The 16,552-nt window shown below is 35.9% G+C and overlaps 1 protein-coding gene across 1 annotated transcript in view; it reads right to left on the bottom strand.

Moving 5' to 3' along the window:
• Positions 1-16,552, bottom strand: part of MYO3B (myosin IIIB) — a 215,483-nt gene that overhangs the window by 130,490 nt on the left and 68,441 nt on the right. Inside the window, exon 9 of the mRNA XM_059820556.1 lies at positions 2,920-2,985. Coding sequence (XP_059676539.1) covers positions 2,920-2,985 — 66 coding nt within the window. The remainder of the gene's footprint in view (positions 1-2,919; positions 2,986-16,552) is intronic.

The following is a 16,552-nucleotide window of genomic DNA, read 5'->3' as shown; positions in this document are numbered from 1 at the left end:
GTAGTACAGATAAAAAGACATACATGGAATTTTACTGACCTTTTACAAATATGTATGTGCTGTGTGTATCTCAGTAGATACCAAATACAAAATGAGGCTGCTGCCAGAGATGGCTTGGCTGAAATTGTGTCTTGTCTGTATTTTTTTTAAAACAAAATATCTTACTCAGATTAGCTATATCATTGTAAAAATCCTTATGAGGACAACATGTTACAGTCTTCATCTCAAGCCAAGGTCAACAATGCTGGGAATAGAACCATAAATTCACCAAGCTAAGAGCTATCTTGACCCTCTCTCCATTCAGATTTTGTAAATAATGCAGCTGACTTCAAAATGCTGCTGCAAAATCTTATCTTTTGGGGCAACAGAATCATAGTTAAAAATACAGACTTCATTTCTGAAAAATATATGATTACTATTTTAACAGTTTAAAGAGTTACTTACAAAAGTGCATGGAAACTTCGAGCTCAGGCATGTTGTAAATCACTCTAATATGTGAGAAAACACTTATAACAAAAATGCCTCTTGAGACAGTGGCATTTCAAGGGATGAGAATGTGGGGTGAAAAAAGCTACAATGACCAGGTTTGGCAATCTTGGCATAAATAAAATTATTGTATAAACAGAACTTAAGGCAAAAGTATGCTGAGCCAAAGCTGCATGCTCGGTTTTTGTCAGTACAGGGGTCTGGCCCACAACTTGAACCAGATAAGCTTGTTATGCAAATGATGTTAGCTATCAGGAAGGAGGTAGATAACGAAATTATTTGAAAGCAAACCACTCATCACAAGGGTGACAGAAACATCAGGCAAGGTCCTAACATATGGACAAAAGGCAGTATGGAATTTATACAATCACTGCTTTTAATTTATCATAAATAAGCTGTCACAAGGTGGGCATCAAATGCATAACTAACGCATATAAACGAGCCAATTATCAGTAATGGCTAAAAGGTTTGCAGTTGTATGATCCAATGTTTCATTATTTAATTTTTTCTAGGAAATCCACTAACATAAATCCAAGCCTCCATAAAAACATCTTGTAACCTCCGCATCATAACAATTTTACTAACACATGCCCAAGAATGAAGCAATGTCACAAAGAATTCCATTTCAGTGTTCTCTTAAAGGTAGCTATAAACACAGCATATTTATTACAATTGTTGCATTTCTCCATGTTAAGAGACTGCATGAGCATACTTCCTTACTTAATTGTGTGTATTACTGTGAAAATGAAAAGCAAGATTTGAGAACCTGCAGATGTTGCTGATGAGAGGAAGTAATTAAGCAAAAGTAATTAAAAATCAATGTGATTAAAAATACACAAATTGAAGATATCAAAACCCCAAAGGACAAGATTAAAAACAAGTATAGCCATAAAGTACTAACGTCTGACTTCTTTTATGAACAGTGCATGCTGAACTAAAGGACGAAACAAATGTTAAGAAATGCTAAACTTAGTTTTTTGTATTCTTCTCAAGCTCAGCAGGGACTTATAAAAAGGAAGATACCAAGAAAGAAAAACCTGTATAACAATGCTGAAGGTTAATGCACAATGTTTCTCCGAAAATGAATGTAATCTTACTTACTAGGTGCACTGACTCTCTAAAGCACAAGTGGAATATAACTCACCAGTGCTAGAGTGGCCCAGAATACAGGCTACAGTCCATAAATACTGTAAAAACAATGTTTCTCTATAATAGAATGGAATTCATCCACCAGCCAGTGACTTTTGTAATTACACTGATTTTGCCATAGATCACAATGTGCACTGCTGTGTAAACAAGGACATGCACTACGGAGAAACAGAACTTGGGTCAATCTGCTCTAGAGGAATGCACTTCTACTACCTACACTGGAAGAGATTCTGAGTTACATTGCAGTAATGATAGTAATGGCCTTCCTCTGTAGGCCAACCATTACAGTGTACCTCACCTTCCTGCCTGATTAAAGATCAGCATAGTAAATAACAATAGTTTTCATGCATTATTAATAAAATTTGCATTAGTCTTTCTATTTTTAACTTCTCCTAAAATGGGAAGACACTACTACACAACTGACTGAAAAAGGTATCAGGTAGGAATATTGTACTCCTCCACAAGTAACTAGATGAATTAACGAGCAGAATAGTTAAAAATGCAGATGCGTATTTTCAAACCGATCTTAAAAAGTTAATACTGAGGAGTGGTGTTCAAAGTATTTGGTTATTTGATCAGTGTAAACTTCCCAAGGGTTTGATAATATTATTCCCCATGTTACACATACACACAGTTTAGGCTGTAATAGATCACAATGAAATCCTGAAGTACACTAAAAATCACTCAAGAAAGTTACTGTAAGATTTTTGAATATAATGCTAGCAACTACAAAATTGTGATTTCTTAGTTTCACTGTAAAAAGAAAAAATAAAGCAAAAGCATATTTTAGTTCAGCGCTAGCCGCATCCAGAAAGTTGGTACCATCTAGGTAATGTATTACACTTTTGGTACAACTGGTACTCAGTTACATACATTGGGTACACAACCTACTGAATATTAGTAAAGTGGAAAAATGGCAACTATTTTCTTTCTTGTCTTTCAAATTATTATTTTAAATTAACCAGCTAACCCTTTTTTCTCCTTGATGCAAAATTTCACTGCAAAACTATCAAGGAAATCAGGTATATTTATAAATCTGTCCCAGGTTCAAAGTCAAGAAGCAAATCAACTAAGGAGTTCAGAGAAGCTGTGAAGCAAATTACAAGAGAAGATCAAACTGTGCTATATAGCTTTCAAAAAGTGAAGCATGGTCTAGAGTCTATGAAAAGAAAACTGAAGTTAAAAACCTACAAAAGCAACAACTCTATAAACAAATTCTGTTTTCAGATTGACACACATCATACCTTGCTGAATAAACTGTTTTTAAAAGAAAATAAAACTCACTGTGAAATGAAATGATTGAATCCTCTGCACCATTTTTCAGGATGTAGCAAAGTAGGAGGAGGATTTCTGAAAAAATACAAAGTTTTGGCCTTTAAAATGTTAATGTTTACTGGAATTACCTCACAGATAGTCAACAAAGATGATACTAGTTCCACTAGGGAAAAATGATGATCGAGAAAGTAATGCTCAAACTGTCTATGTGTTCCCTTGAGATGCCTGTTGGGTTTTTCTTGCTGCTGCTTGTTCACTGACAGTTCTCCTCTTTTCATGTCCTGCTCCTTTTATGTCAATACCTTTGAAGTTGGTAGTCAGTATAGCTCACAGTGTGCTTCCCAACATTTCCCTTTCAATTCAGCTTGACTCAGGAAGGATCAACTGAAACTGGAATATTAACCTAGCCATCACACCACTTCAGCCCTTTACCCCAGATCACTGACTCTGACCAAAACTTTTTTAAGTATAGATATCTTCATCATAAGAACTATCAAACTGTCAACAATCTGTAGGATTTTGTTTTTGTTTTTGTTTTTGTTTTTATGGTTGGACTTGATGATCTTACAGGTCTTTTCCAACCTTAGTGATTCTGTGATTCTGTGATTCTCAGTCTGGATTTCAATCTGTATTCAGTTTGGATGACACTGTAAACTCTAAAACTATTAAAAATAGATGTTATTTTTAAAGTGACATTTAGCAGACAGTATTTTTACATTACATAGAAAGATGACCTTCCGTAAGTATAATCTTTTAAACTCTGATCAGTTCCATGTTAGTTTACATATAATTACTTTCCTTTCTGATTGTTACTGTTACAGTTAAATTACAATACAGAGCAAGGCCTATAGGTCATATTAAGTGGACCAAATTTTAAGTGGCTCAAATTTAAGTGGGCCAAGCTATAGCAGGAAGTGTTCACGAATCACATATTATATTATATTATACTATATTATCTTCCAGAGGTTTCTTCTGCACCTTAAGATTTGGTAAGTACTAAAGTCTATTTAACTTTTTAAGATTAGACTTGTGTTTTATGAAACCTTAATGATTTGTCTTTTGCTGCATTTGAGGGCTCAATGCAAAGGGTCACATATCACTGAACTGGCAGGAAAAAAAAAAATCACAGTAAGACTTATTCTATAACTCACAAAATATTCTGGATTGTATCATGAATCACCTCGTTTATACTGGGGCCACCTTCCACAGCATAACACTGCTTGGAAACATCTCACGAAACAAAAAGGCAAACAGCATAAACAACATAAATTAGTGCTAATCTGCTTAGTAGTATTGAATTTTCCATGCATGTTCATTGAAAGAGTAGTTCCATTTAACAATTACCCTCAGAAATCCAAACAAAATGGTTTAAAAAAAAAAATTACAATGTGGCTTTGTAATAGATGGACCATTTTTGTTCATCTGTATCTATTCAAAACAAATGCAGTCATCTAATTTCACTGCAAACTGACATGTTTTCTGAGATGAAAATGTTATTACTTTTCTCTTTTATTACAGAAGACTCATGGAACACAATTTTCTTCATGAAGTGAAGAAATCCAGAATGTTTGAGATGTGCATCACTTATCAAATTTATCATTAGGAAAAAAAATACGATTGGTTATTTTCAATGACAATAATGTTTCAGGGTTGTCTTCCATTTACCAGGCTCATATGTTCATGCACATCACAGAATCTGATTTTTTACAAGCATTAAAAAACCATAGAAAAGTATTCCTAGAGATACTCCCAGAAAAAAAAACCTGTATCAAATAAAGGTAAACTTTAAAAACTTCTTTCTCTATAATGAAAATGGTTATCAGTCCACACATCCCACACACATGAACTCTGCAAACAGTTTTACGGGACAGCCAGGTGGGGTTAGTGTATGTTTTTAGTCTTTATTTTGCAGGAATGGTAGTCTATCTGACAATTTGGATTCTGGTAAGACCAACTTCTATTGTACTGTGAAGTACAGTGTATTTCTTTTTAGAATGATACCAGCACTCTCTACTGAATATTTGCTTTGAAATTTTGAATTTCACTGCAAAGTAATTTGCTTTTTCAAAAGCTCAGTTACTATTCATGAAATATATAGTTTTGTCTTTTCTGTTCGCACTGTTCTTAAAGTCTTTCCATGGTGGTAACAACAGTGCTTACAAAGAGCATACAGTTCTGAGGCTCTATTAATAATCTCACAAGGAATTTCTTGAAAAAGACACAGAGATACTTAGATTAGTTTCAGATATTATGATGGAAACAGGTGGGATTTCATCATGGAAGAACAGACGAGGAAAGCAGATGTCATTCAGGAAATACATTTAGTCATTTGTGGGTTAATGATTAATGGAGAAAGTAATGTTTTTAACCACACAGAACTCCCACTGATAGCTGCTCTCTCAGAGGTGGCTGAGCATGCCATGTACCAAATCAGCACAATCAAGGAATCTGTAACTCTGCAGGTGTTTTCCTGAGCTTGATACTTTTGTATTTGTTGACAGAAGATACTGTGCTATTCTTAGTGCCTTTGTAGTAAAAACATAGAACGAGTGGTCCTCTGTACTTAAGTCACTAAATCGATGCTTCAGGTACCCCATCTATAAAATTGAGCTGATAAACATGACCAAAACCTTAATTCATTAGCACCTGTAAAGTACATTGGAACCCCTTGATGAAAGATGTTACTTAACTACAAAGTACAAAATCGTCTCAACCTTTTCTGGCATCATGTCCATAAATGATTTCCAGAAAGGGGAGTAAGAGGGTTAGCCTCCTACCTTCGCTTTGCCTAAGACACCACAAACTGTTTCATGGTGAAGCAGAAACCACCATTGCTTCCATGGCACGTCCAGAGGTGGATTTCTGCAGTAAGGACTCAAATACAAAGTTCTAGGGTAATACAAATATGGAAGGGTAACTCACTTTTTAAGCTTTTTTGTGAGCACACTAAGTCTTTTGCAGTTTGAAATTAATAATCCATTAAGATATCTGCAATTCATATGACATTGAAGAGAAAAGGTAAAACAACTCACATACATTATCAGATGCTAAACCACAGAGAAGCAACATTTGCCTCACCACTTCAGCTCCAAGATCAAACTAGGGCCATTTGCAATTCCAGACTATATTAAATCCAACACATGGAGTCCTATGGCTTTTATATACTTGCATCAGCCAACATCACTGCGTTTCACCAACAGCTAGCTGTTTCTGCAGTACTCAGAATACATTCATAGAAAAACTAAAAAGCTATCTCTTGTTAACTTGCTGACATAACTTACTATACTCTTTTCATATAAAATTAGAATGCTCTGCATGCAACCTTTCAATCATCCTCGCCACATATATAAGAAGCTAAAGGACAACATAGTCTTATTTTCTACTATAAGTGATGGAAACTGTGAGAAGTACATATGAATGTTATTGCAAAAAATGGGTATAATTGGGCTTGTCTTTTGAAAATGTCCTCTTATGATGCAAGATGAGTAATCAACCATTTATTTCCCAACTTTGTGTCTTCTTCCTTCAGTTCTTTCTATAATTCATAATTAGTCACAGAACTACATGCTCTGTTTCCTTAGGCAGATGCACTGCTCTTGTGAGGAGTTTTTCTACCCTTGTAATTCAGTGCTTTCCATAGTCATACTGATGCTGTTTTTCACTGGGAGCTTTGGTTCAGTGAGGACTGCAGGATTGAGCCTGTACAAGATACCCCATACAGGAGCACAATGTTCCTTAGAACATGAGGACATTAGCAAGCTTATCAAGCAAGAACTGCTGCTGAATTCTGCATGATACACACACAGTTACGTGCTGGAAATATTTTAATCTGTCAAGCTTTATGTGTTTCCTGTCATTCAGCCTGCCTCCAAAGTCACAGCTGGTAAAACAAAATCGGTCATTCTACCACAATAAGGCCAATGATGCAGCTCAGGGAGCACCACTCGTCCTTTACGTTAAGCTGTAAGCCTAATTACAGATCACAGATAATAGATACTTGTTGGCAACGAGAAAACAAATATTTCCGTCTTAAAATACTTCTATGACAATTTTTAAAAAATTGAAAACGCATCTATTATTTTTAAAACTATTTCAGTAAACATAGCCATACATTTTATAAACAGAAATCAAGACAGGGTCTCCAATGACCAAATTGCATCATCAGCCTACCACATTATTTCTAATGAGAAATTAGCAGACAAACATCCAACACCTGTCACCATGAACAGGCTCTGGCAATCACAGCCCCATACATGCATGTTGTGAATTATTTTTCTAGCAGACTGAAGAGTCAATAGTTCTGTTGACAGTTGCCTAGGTTTATACATAGACAGGTTTTACATGAAATTAAACTGTTCATGCATATTTCAAAAAACTAAGTGAAACAGACATTGAAAAAGCACAAAGTCAACCATGCATAATAATGAGATTTTTCTACAAAAAGTTATGTAAAACAAATGGTTTGTATTAAAATACACAAAAAATTGACATTATAATTGACAATATAATACCTGATAAATTCTGATACAAGTTTAAAGTCCTGCCACTCCAGAGCATCTGTACCTTGGGTAATCCTCCAAAAATAGCCAGGCAATTCTTGACAGGGATTTTCTAATGCACTTGGTTTGTGGCCCATTCAAATCAATAAGAGGTTTTCACTGATCTGAATGAAAAATTCAGATCCTAAACACTCCCCCATTCATCTGTCTCCTACTAAAGGCTACTCAAGTTTGACTGACTTCCAGGAATATATTTCACCAAAGTCCACTCAGCAGGAAGCAGGGTACTGTATTGAGCTCTGTAAGGTTAAGACTGACACTGTAGAGTTTAGGTGCCTGCAGGAGTAGAGAATCAGCACAAAATCCTCTGTGTATATGGAGGCAGGCCTTTGAGGTTGCTTTTTAGGTCAGTGAAAAGCTGTCATCAATCTGAATGCTGCTCTATGAACCCTCCATGGTTGGGAACCACAGCAGCATATTGCCTCAAGAGACCAGAAGATCAGAAAGAATACAGGATCTACAACAAAATTGGAAGCAATGTCAGAAGCATGGGATCTGGGCAAAATGGCTCAAGGTCTAAAGCAATTGTCTGCCCATCAAGTTGATCAAGGGGGCTCCAAAGGCAATTGAACACCCTTTCCTCAAAACACCTAGAATTGTGCAAGTCTTGACCATACCGGGCACCAATCTCCCTTAAGCCTTCTTAACCAGATCTATAAGCAAGGCATTCCCATGCCTATCCAGCCTACAAGGCATGAACCACATGTTGAGACCATATGTACCAAATCACAGTGTATGAGACAGCTGGAAAAGGCGGTAGCTCCTCACATCATCTTTAGCTACTTAGGGCTCAGCACAGTTACATAAACATTTCTCAGGCAAGGGAACAGACTAATGCCAGATCATAGTACTCTAACTATACAATTAGGGGGCACCAGCAAAATTACCTTTATTCTATGAGAATGAAGGGTACAGTACATCCTAGGAAAAGATTCAAGGGGAAGGGGGAGTATGTTCCTGCCAAATTCACTCTCCAGAGACCTTCTCACTAGCAACTGATTCACTTCTAAATAGTTTCTCCTTCTCTACTCCCCCACCCTTTTCTCCGAAAGGACTGTTTTTCTTGTGTAAATATCTAGTTCAGAACTGTTAACATAGAACTTTGATATTCTAGAAGTTAAAAAATTGAAGGCATATATCTATTCAAATAATGTGTAAATGCCTTAATTCCAACAAGGATATGCTGCTTTAAACCAAGATCAAAACCTACTGAGGGAAAAGAATCTGAGGGAAGCAGAACACAAGACATTACTGCCTCATTGCTGAAACAAAAATATTCTTCTTGCTTAAGTATTTGACTATCTTTTAATTACAGAGTTATCTGATGTTTCCCTCTTACTGGAATGGATGTTCTTTATTTTCCATAGGCCGTACACAGTTATAGAAGTCTGGACTGAATCCAACAGCATAAGATAAATTTATATTGAGTTGAAAGTGAAACAGACAAATATAACTAAGAGACTGTAGGATCCCAATTACTTGAAAGGGTTGAGGGTACCAATCCACTTCTTCAGCTTTTTTTTAATACAGGGTCCTGGTCTAGTAAAATACAAACCGGATATCTGTTTTCACTCTTTCTTGGAAGAGAATGATGGCTACATATCTTGTAACACACAAATACATATTTGCCCCCTTTTCCTTGTGATTTTACGTGACTATTTATTTATTTTGCTGCCACTAAATAGGTGACTTAGCAGATTAACAAGGAGATATGTGGTCAGCTGCAAAATAAATACAAATCCACAAATGAGCAAAATATCAACTACCTCTTTAAAACACCCTTAAATCAAGATATATTCACAAATCTCAAGCTTAGAATATTTCATGAGCCAGCATAATAATGAGCAAAAATAAATGGTAAAAGGTAGTCAGTTCCAGAATTATGCACAAATCTCCTTTTGATTTTCAGGATTCACTTTATGCATTGCCAAAAGAAAAGCACTTCAGGAAGAATATAAAGAGGCTGTCAAAAGAAACCTTCTAAGAAACCTCCTTCACATGAACAATCCTGTGTTTCAAAATGGTATGTATCTGATAAATTAAAAGTCACCTTTAAAGTAATAAGTATGGACAGAAATAACGTGCTAAGCACATTACATTATTTTGAAGGTCAAATAATAACCTTCAGAAAACATATTAAAACAAATCTCAATTATGTAATTTTTTAGTTCATACAGACAGAAAGAAAATGGATTCAGAAGTATTGCAAAATGTTCTTGGGAACATCTGGATTATCTTTTACTTTTTCCTTTGAACATTGCAATTCACAGGCCACTGGTTTCAGTCAGATTTGGCAGCTGCACAGTTTCATTAGCCTTTTTCAGCACTTGACAAGGCATCATTTATGTCTGTCATTTACTCTTCAGTTTCCAGTTTCAGTTTCTGGCTTCACTGAGACAGAAACAAGTATTTTATGTCAGAAATATTTTTGGATGGAGGTGAAAACATACTGCTTTGTATTCCAGTGGTCAATCTTCAAAGTAAATATTTAGCATAATCAAATTATAATTATGCTTTGTCATCTCATTTATTCACAAAAGTTTCAGAGAGCTAAAGAGGCACTAGCAAATTAATAGCAATTGAAACAGAGGAAGTAATAATAGAGATTTTTATTTATAACCAGTTCACACCTTTACTGCAATGTAGTATTTTGCTCTTCTATTAAAACCATTGCTCTGTGAATTTGCAAAGCAGGAGGATGCCAGTTGCCAAAGAAATAAAAATGGGACAGTAATATTTCTGAGCCTGAGTGAAATACATATGGTGTTGTCTAGACACTACACTTCCATAGCTGGAATATTAAAATACTGCAATTACACTGCATATTTGTAGAGTTGTATAGGAAAGTAAAAGATCTGTTAAAATTTAAAAGTGAAAATCCCACAGATAAATTTCTAAGGGCAAGTCCTAAATTGTACATGGTTCAAACTCTCACTGTACATCGGCCAGTTTTAAGAGGCCTGAGTACGCCACCTGCCTGAAGGCACTTGCCCAGTGGAGCAGACCCATTCTTGGAAAACTAAAAGTTGGCTCAATGAGAGGAAGACTTAGAGGGATGCCACAAAGTGTTTCTTTTAAGAGTGAAGGATGATTGCCACAGGAAGAACTAGACAATTTGGAGTCTGACACAGAACCTGGTCCCACAGTTCTGTGCTCCTGCCGAGACCTGCCTCCGCCCAGGATACACATAGCAGCAAAGGCCCTGTCACACCATGGTCAGTCTGCCAGTTGGCTTCATATTGTCCTGGACACACAAGATAACACAAGGTACCTGTGATTTTCCAACTGGCTGAGACATGCTTTTTGGGGCCCTTCTTTCCATCACGAGTGAAATGCTTTCAAGTACATTACTCCCATGAAAAGGGAGTGGGTTTGCGACTTATGCTTCTTCTTTACCTTCATTTCTTTGTCTGACTAACTTGGCTCTTATTTTCAAAGAGGAAGACACCTTCTATTCTTTCCATTTCATGGAGGGGAGCCTCTTCTTAGTTGAGGCTCTACAGAAATACAAATAAACCTAACAGTAACCCCATAAAAGAAGTTTATTACCATATGCTTGATATGGCTGGTACTGAACATAGAATTCAATCATTACGCTTGACAAAAACAAGCACTTAAACTCTGCATTTCAACAGGAAACAAGGATTACTCCTTATTTGTACTTTATAAAGTACAAATAAGGAATAACCTTACTTATGGCTTTCAGTCTGCTCTGGTTCATAGCATTGGAAGAACTGATATTATTCTGATAGCCCTACCAGTCTGGGTCAGAAATGAATACTTATAGAGGGAATACATTAGTTAATGGTGGCATATTTCCAATGGACCATTAGGAGGACCATTATAAAAATTCTGAAGTAATAGACTGAATAAATGCTGAAGCATAAAGAAATGTACAAGAGGTGTAAGAGCATAATTTTTTAAAAAGAAATTATCATTTAAAGTAATATGCCTTCTGAACATGAGGACTGTATGTGTAATGGAATTTATTTGTTCCCTCTCCTATTCCATCCAATAAGCTTTATTCTAAAATACTTGAATTTTTGTCTGCTTTTGAAAAAAATTATACGACTTAGGAATCCCTGTAGATTATAACTGGAGTTATAATAAACATAGTATGATAAATGTGAAGAATTTATTCATTACAAAAAAGTCCTGTGACAGCAATTCAAATAAACCCTCTCTTATGCAGAACTAAATGACAGTAATCTCAATAAGACCATATCCCAATAAGCCTGTAAGACACTAACTTAAAACTTGTGTGTCTCTTGAAACAACTGGGCAGGCTGTGGAAAACACCCTGGGAAAAATATTGACTCATATAAGCTAGGGAATCTAGGAAAGGATGAAGGTAGTTAAAATAAATTTTAGGCAAGAAATGCTAACAGTGCAAGTAATGTGTAACAAAGCAATTAGTGATGCAATGAGAGACCAAAAAAACCTACAAACCTGAAACATTAAAACATCATGGAACACGTGAAAATCAAGAGGGATGAAGGGTTTTTTTTGAATGCAAGATTTAACCAAGACCTCAAGTTGAATATTCTAGGTTAAGCTTTGCAAAGAAACATCTCCTGGGTAAGTCAACACACCCAGAGCTAAAGAAGAGTTGAAGGGAGTAATGGTGAATGACAGACATAGGACAAGGGAGTGTTCTGAATGTAGGAGGCAACATCTTGGCAAATGGAAAGACAAGACAATGCCAAGATTGGCGAAAAATATCAAAGGAGTAACAAAGTGAAAAGAGCAAAAAGTAAAAATGAGAGACAAAATGGAAGATGAAGACAAGCAAACCAAAATCCCCAAAGGCAAAAATAGGGTATTCTCTTAAAAAAAACCCCAAAACTGAACCCCACAAGCACATTCACTAAACACTTAGAGAGGACCAAAGAGGAGAGAAGTGAGAAAGCAAGAAGGTCAGCAGAGAGATAATTAAAATATTTAAGGTAGGATAGTATTGAAACATGGAAGAAAGAAAAGAGCTGGCATAAATCATTCTGTGTGGGTAAGAGAGCATTGACATTTGGCATGGGGAAATGAAACAAGAAAATAACCAAGGATATAATCTAGGAAACTGACATACAATACAGACCTTTAAAAAAGATATGTTTTAAAGACAGACTGTGTCTACCACAGAAGGTATGCTACCATGTGATAGTCTGCATATCCAGGAATAGGTAAAAACTGCAAAGTAGCTGGTGGTGGAGGAATGCAGAAGGAATAAATTAGAATAAAGAAGCAGCTATGAGAAAAGTATGTTGTTAAAACAAAAACCAAAACTTCAGGTGAAATTTGAGTGCCCTGGAAATTATTAGATTTTTGCCATTGGGAAAGGAGTTCATCTTTTGTGGGCATCAATCAGAACCATGGAATAAACTATGTACAGAATGCAATGGCACTAAGTGTTGAGGATACAGAAATGTATTTTAGCTGTCTTTTTCTATAGTAAATATTAAGACACTCAATGAGAATCTGAATCATAGCACCATTTTGCCTTTAAAACATTCAAAAATATTAGTTATTTATGCTCCAAATAAAGTCAGGTGGTATCAACAAGCAGGCACTCTATTCCCTCAACAAATCTGGGAAAAAATGCATTTGTGTCCTTTTGGAAAGACTGAAATTTTCTGGCACCTAACAACAATAAAACTATACAGTCATGTCTTCCCTGCTTTTTCTACTGAGATCCTCCCAACTGAATAGACCAAAAAGCTAAATTTTCCTCAAAGGGAGCTCTCACAAAGAACATTTACTGCATGTTTGAGTTGGGTTGGCAGTATCTGCATCTGTGGAGTCTTTAAAAAGTCGTAATAGGTTTTGCAAGACTTGAATATCCAATACAAGAAACAATGAAATTAAAAAAACCCCAACAAACCAAAACCCAATGAAAACTTTAAAATAAACCATCTGAGAAGTAAAATGTATTTATACCAATAAAAATACAGCCTATAATATGGAACACAATTCTTCCTTCCTCCTGAATTTCCCTTCAGTAATTAATTATGAGGAACTAAGAGGTGACTATATAAGTGTTGACATGACATGAGCACTCAATTTTAAATAACACATAAAATGGCTAAACATAGATGAAAATTACACTTTCATCAAGTCAGTCTCTGTTTTTGTTCCAATGTAAGATGCTTTCTGTTCTTCTTTGTTTCCCCAGACAGTTCAAGCAGATGCTGCCTGTAAAAGTCTGACGCGTTTGCATGCTGGCAACAGATCATGGATCATCAACTTGCCCAATAAAGCTATCCTATTGTAATTCAGAACATCTTTGCCCAGCACTTGCTTTAATATGCGAACAATCTGATAACAGGGAATCTGATATAATCTATACTGTGAATGAAGAAACCTAGAAGTTACATTTTGGCTAATTTAACCAAACTAAACTGCATAAAATCAAACCACTTCAGTCAGCCAGGTAGAAAGATGAAAGCTGTTACTACTGTTTTTTTCATAATGTTCTCAGAGACTGTGGTGCTGGATGCCAAAGCACAGATACCAACTGTCTCAAGAGGAGAAATGTTCCTTTCCTCTGTCCCCCCAAGCTACTAAAGCACAGAAAAAAACTTAAGTGCTCCCTTCCCAAAACCACAAGAGTTGCTTCCCCTGTTCCCATAGACGTATCTTTTAATTTTTTTTAATACAACTTTCAGTCATTGGATCTCATCATTCATTTGCCAAGTAGATTAAAATGCCAGTCTTAAATACCTTATACCCCTAGAAATAACCAGGGCTATGCTCAAGTTGCCTCTAACTTTCTTTTGCATATACTATAAAAATATTGACACTCTTTTTCAATAAAACAAACACAGTTTGCTATTATTCTCCTGGAAAATTCACTTGGTTTTGATGAGTTTTACCAGCTTCTTTTTCAGTCTTCTAACCTAGTTTTATACTTTTTGCATGCTTTCATTGCTATTTTTGAAGGGTTACTAACAACACTGCACAAATTAGTCCAGCGGTTGTCTCATTCAGACCGGGTAAGTGAATTATTCTGTTTACTATTTAAATTCCCACTTACACACCTGCAAGGATGAAGCAAACCTTTTTACCACAGCACAGACTAATGCAAGCTGGAGAACCTCAGGAGGTCTCTACTCCAACCTCCTGCTCAAAGCAGGGTCAGCTTTCTCATGGCTTTATCCACTCAGGTCTTCACACTGCAAATTCATTTTCAGTCAATTTTCAACATAGATTCTTAAGTTATCATCAACGTCAGAACTCTGAAACCCACTCCTTGAACATGGCCCTTGCTTTGTATCCTACAGGCCTAAAATCACATTTAGCTCCATATAAATACTGATGCTATTGCAGAACCAACTTACAGACTAATTCCCCATGCCTTCATCATTATTTACCACTTTCTTCCTTCTCTTTTTCCCTTCTTCTCCATTCCCTGCCTGCTATTTCTCCAAACAACACTACTGTAACCTTTGTGAACCTAGCATTGCACAGTCATTTAATATGACTACATTTCAGTTTGTTGATACGTAAAATGTGGTCTCTCTGCACAGAATGCAGTATTTGATGTCTTGCCTGGGAGTTTTTCTTGGCCTCACAACAGTGGTGAAAACTTGCACCTCCTGGAGGAACTCTTGAGAGAAGATGAAACATGACTGTAATCTAAACGGCCTTTCGTTATCATAAAATGAACCCACTGAAATCATTATTAACTCCCCGAATACTGTAGTTATAAAGATTTATAACCAATGTCCACTCCAATAAATATTTCTTTAAAATTTTTATGAGTTCTAACTTGTGATTACACCTGTGATAGGAAAGAAATATAAGACACTAATTGTTAATAGTAAATGTGTAGATATGCGTAGTGCATTATTAGTGCACTAATCATGAGTAATGATTAAATATACTGCATAGAATTTTAACATTAATCAAACTGATAACTGTAACAAGCAAATCAATACCTTTCAAAGCACAGCTCCTTTTCACCAAATATGTTTGCAAATAGTGTGATTACTTGTTATTGAATATTTCTGGAAATTACTTCAGAGGGCAAAGCATACAGGCATTTGGTGACTTTTTATTACAAAAATAAAATAACCAATGCACATTCATTACAATCCTAAGGATAATTACAATCTTGCTAGAATGTGACTAGTATCTAAAAAGTTCGTCTTTCTTTTTCTTCTGCTTCTATCAGTCAGTGAATTAATTCCTTTACAAATATGAACATCAATATTCTATTTCTGAGAAAAGCATCCATTTTTCAATTACAATCCATGAAAGTGTCTGGTACTGTGAAATGTATGAGGTGCCTTATTCTCTCTGCAATACCAAACTATGTGAAGGGATTATTTTTTTTCATGCAAAAATCTAATTTAATTTACTTGGCTCAATTAATTATAAGTGATTTGGGCTACTGAACTCCAACACTAAGCAGAGGCTATAAAGTATGTTTTGGAAACCCACGGGGCTACTGGCTTGAAATGCAGTTTCATTTCTTCAGGACTGCACGTGAAACAAGAACAGAATTTTATTATTTTCCCCTCAAACATCGAATTCTAACTTCTATCTATAAAGCACAAGTGTGGCAAGTTGCCTGCAAACCAACTGCCCTGCAAAATCAGAAGCTGAATGTGCAATAACTCAACAGAACACAAGTGTGTATTTTACATGTGCAGCAACCTATGGGTAAAGATGTATGCAAAAAAGGAAGCATTTGACGAAGTAGACATCGCAGGTAAAATACGCACTTTTTTTAGGAATGCAAATTTATACATGCATTTCTAAGTTGCTAACTGATGTGGCTTCAACCCGATTTAGTGTTCCAGACTTAAATAAAAAAGCAACCTTTTTGCAGCCTGTCCTTTTACCTCCATGAATGATGGATAAGCATTATCACTATTACAGAGTAAAACACCTCTCTTTAAAATTAAGTCACACATAGGTGAGAGACTGTGTGGTCTGAACATCCTTCCTGTTAGCATTATGGCTTCAACCCCACATAACTTGCCCATCACAGAGCAATTATGAAGGGGACTACAAGTTTCTCCACGATGCAAAAAGGCTTTAATTCAAATGTTACCTTCCCCAAGACCCACCACAGAAAAACCACC

Source organism: Gavia stellata, chromosome 8 (genome assembly GCF_030936135.1).
Source record: "Gavia stellata isolate bGavSte3 chromosome 8, bGavSte3.hap2, whole genome shotgun sequence".
NCBI lineage: Eukaryota > Metazoa > Chordata > Aves > Gaviiformes > Gaviidae > Gavia > Gavia stellata.
The sequence above is the reverse complement of the archived record's forward strand: the minus strand, read 5'-3'. Positions and strand labels throughout refer to the sequence as shown.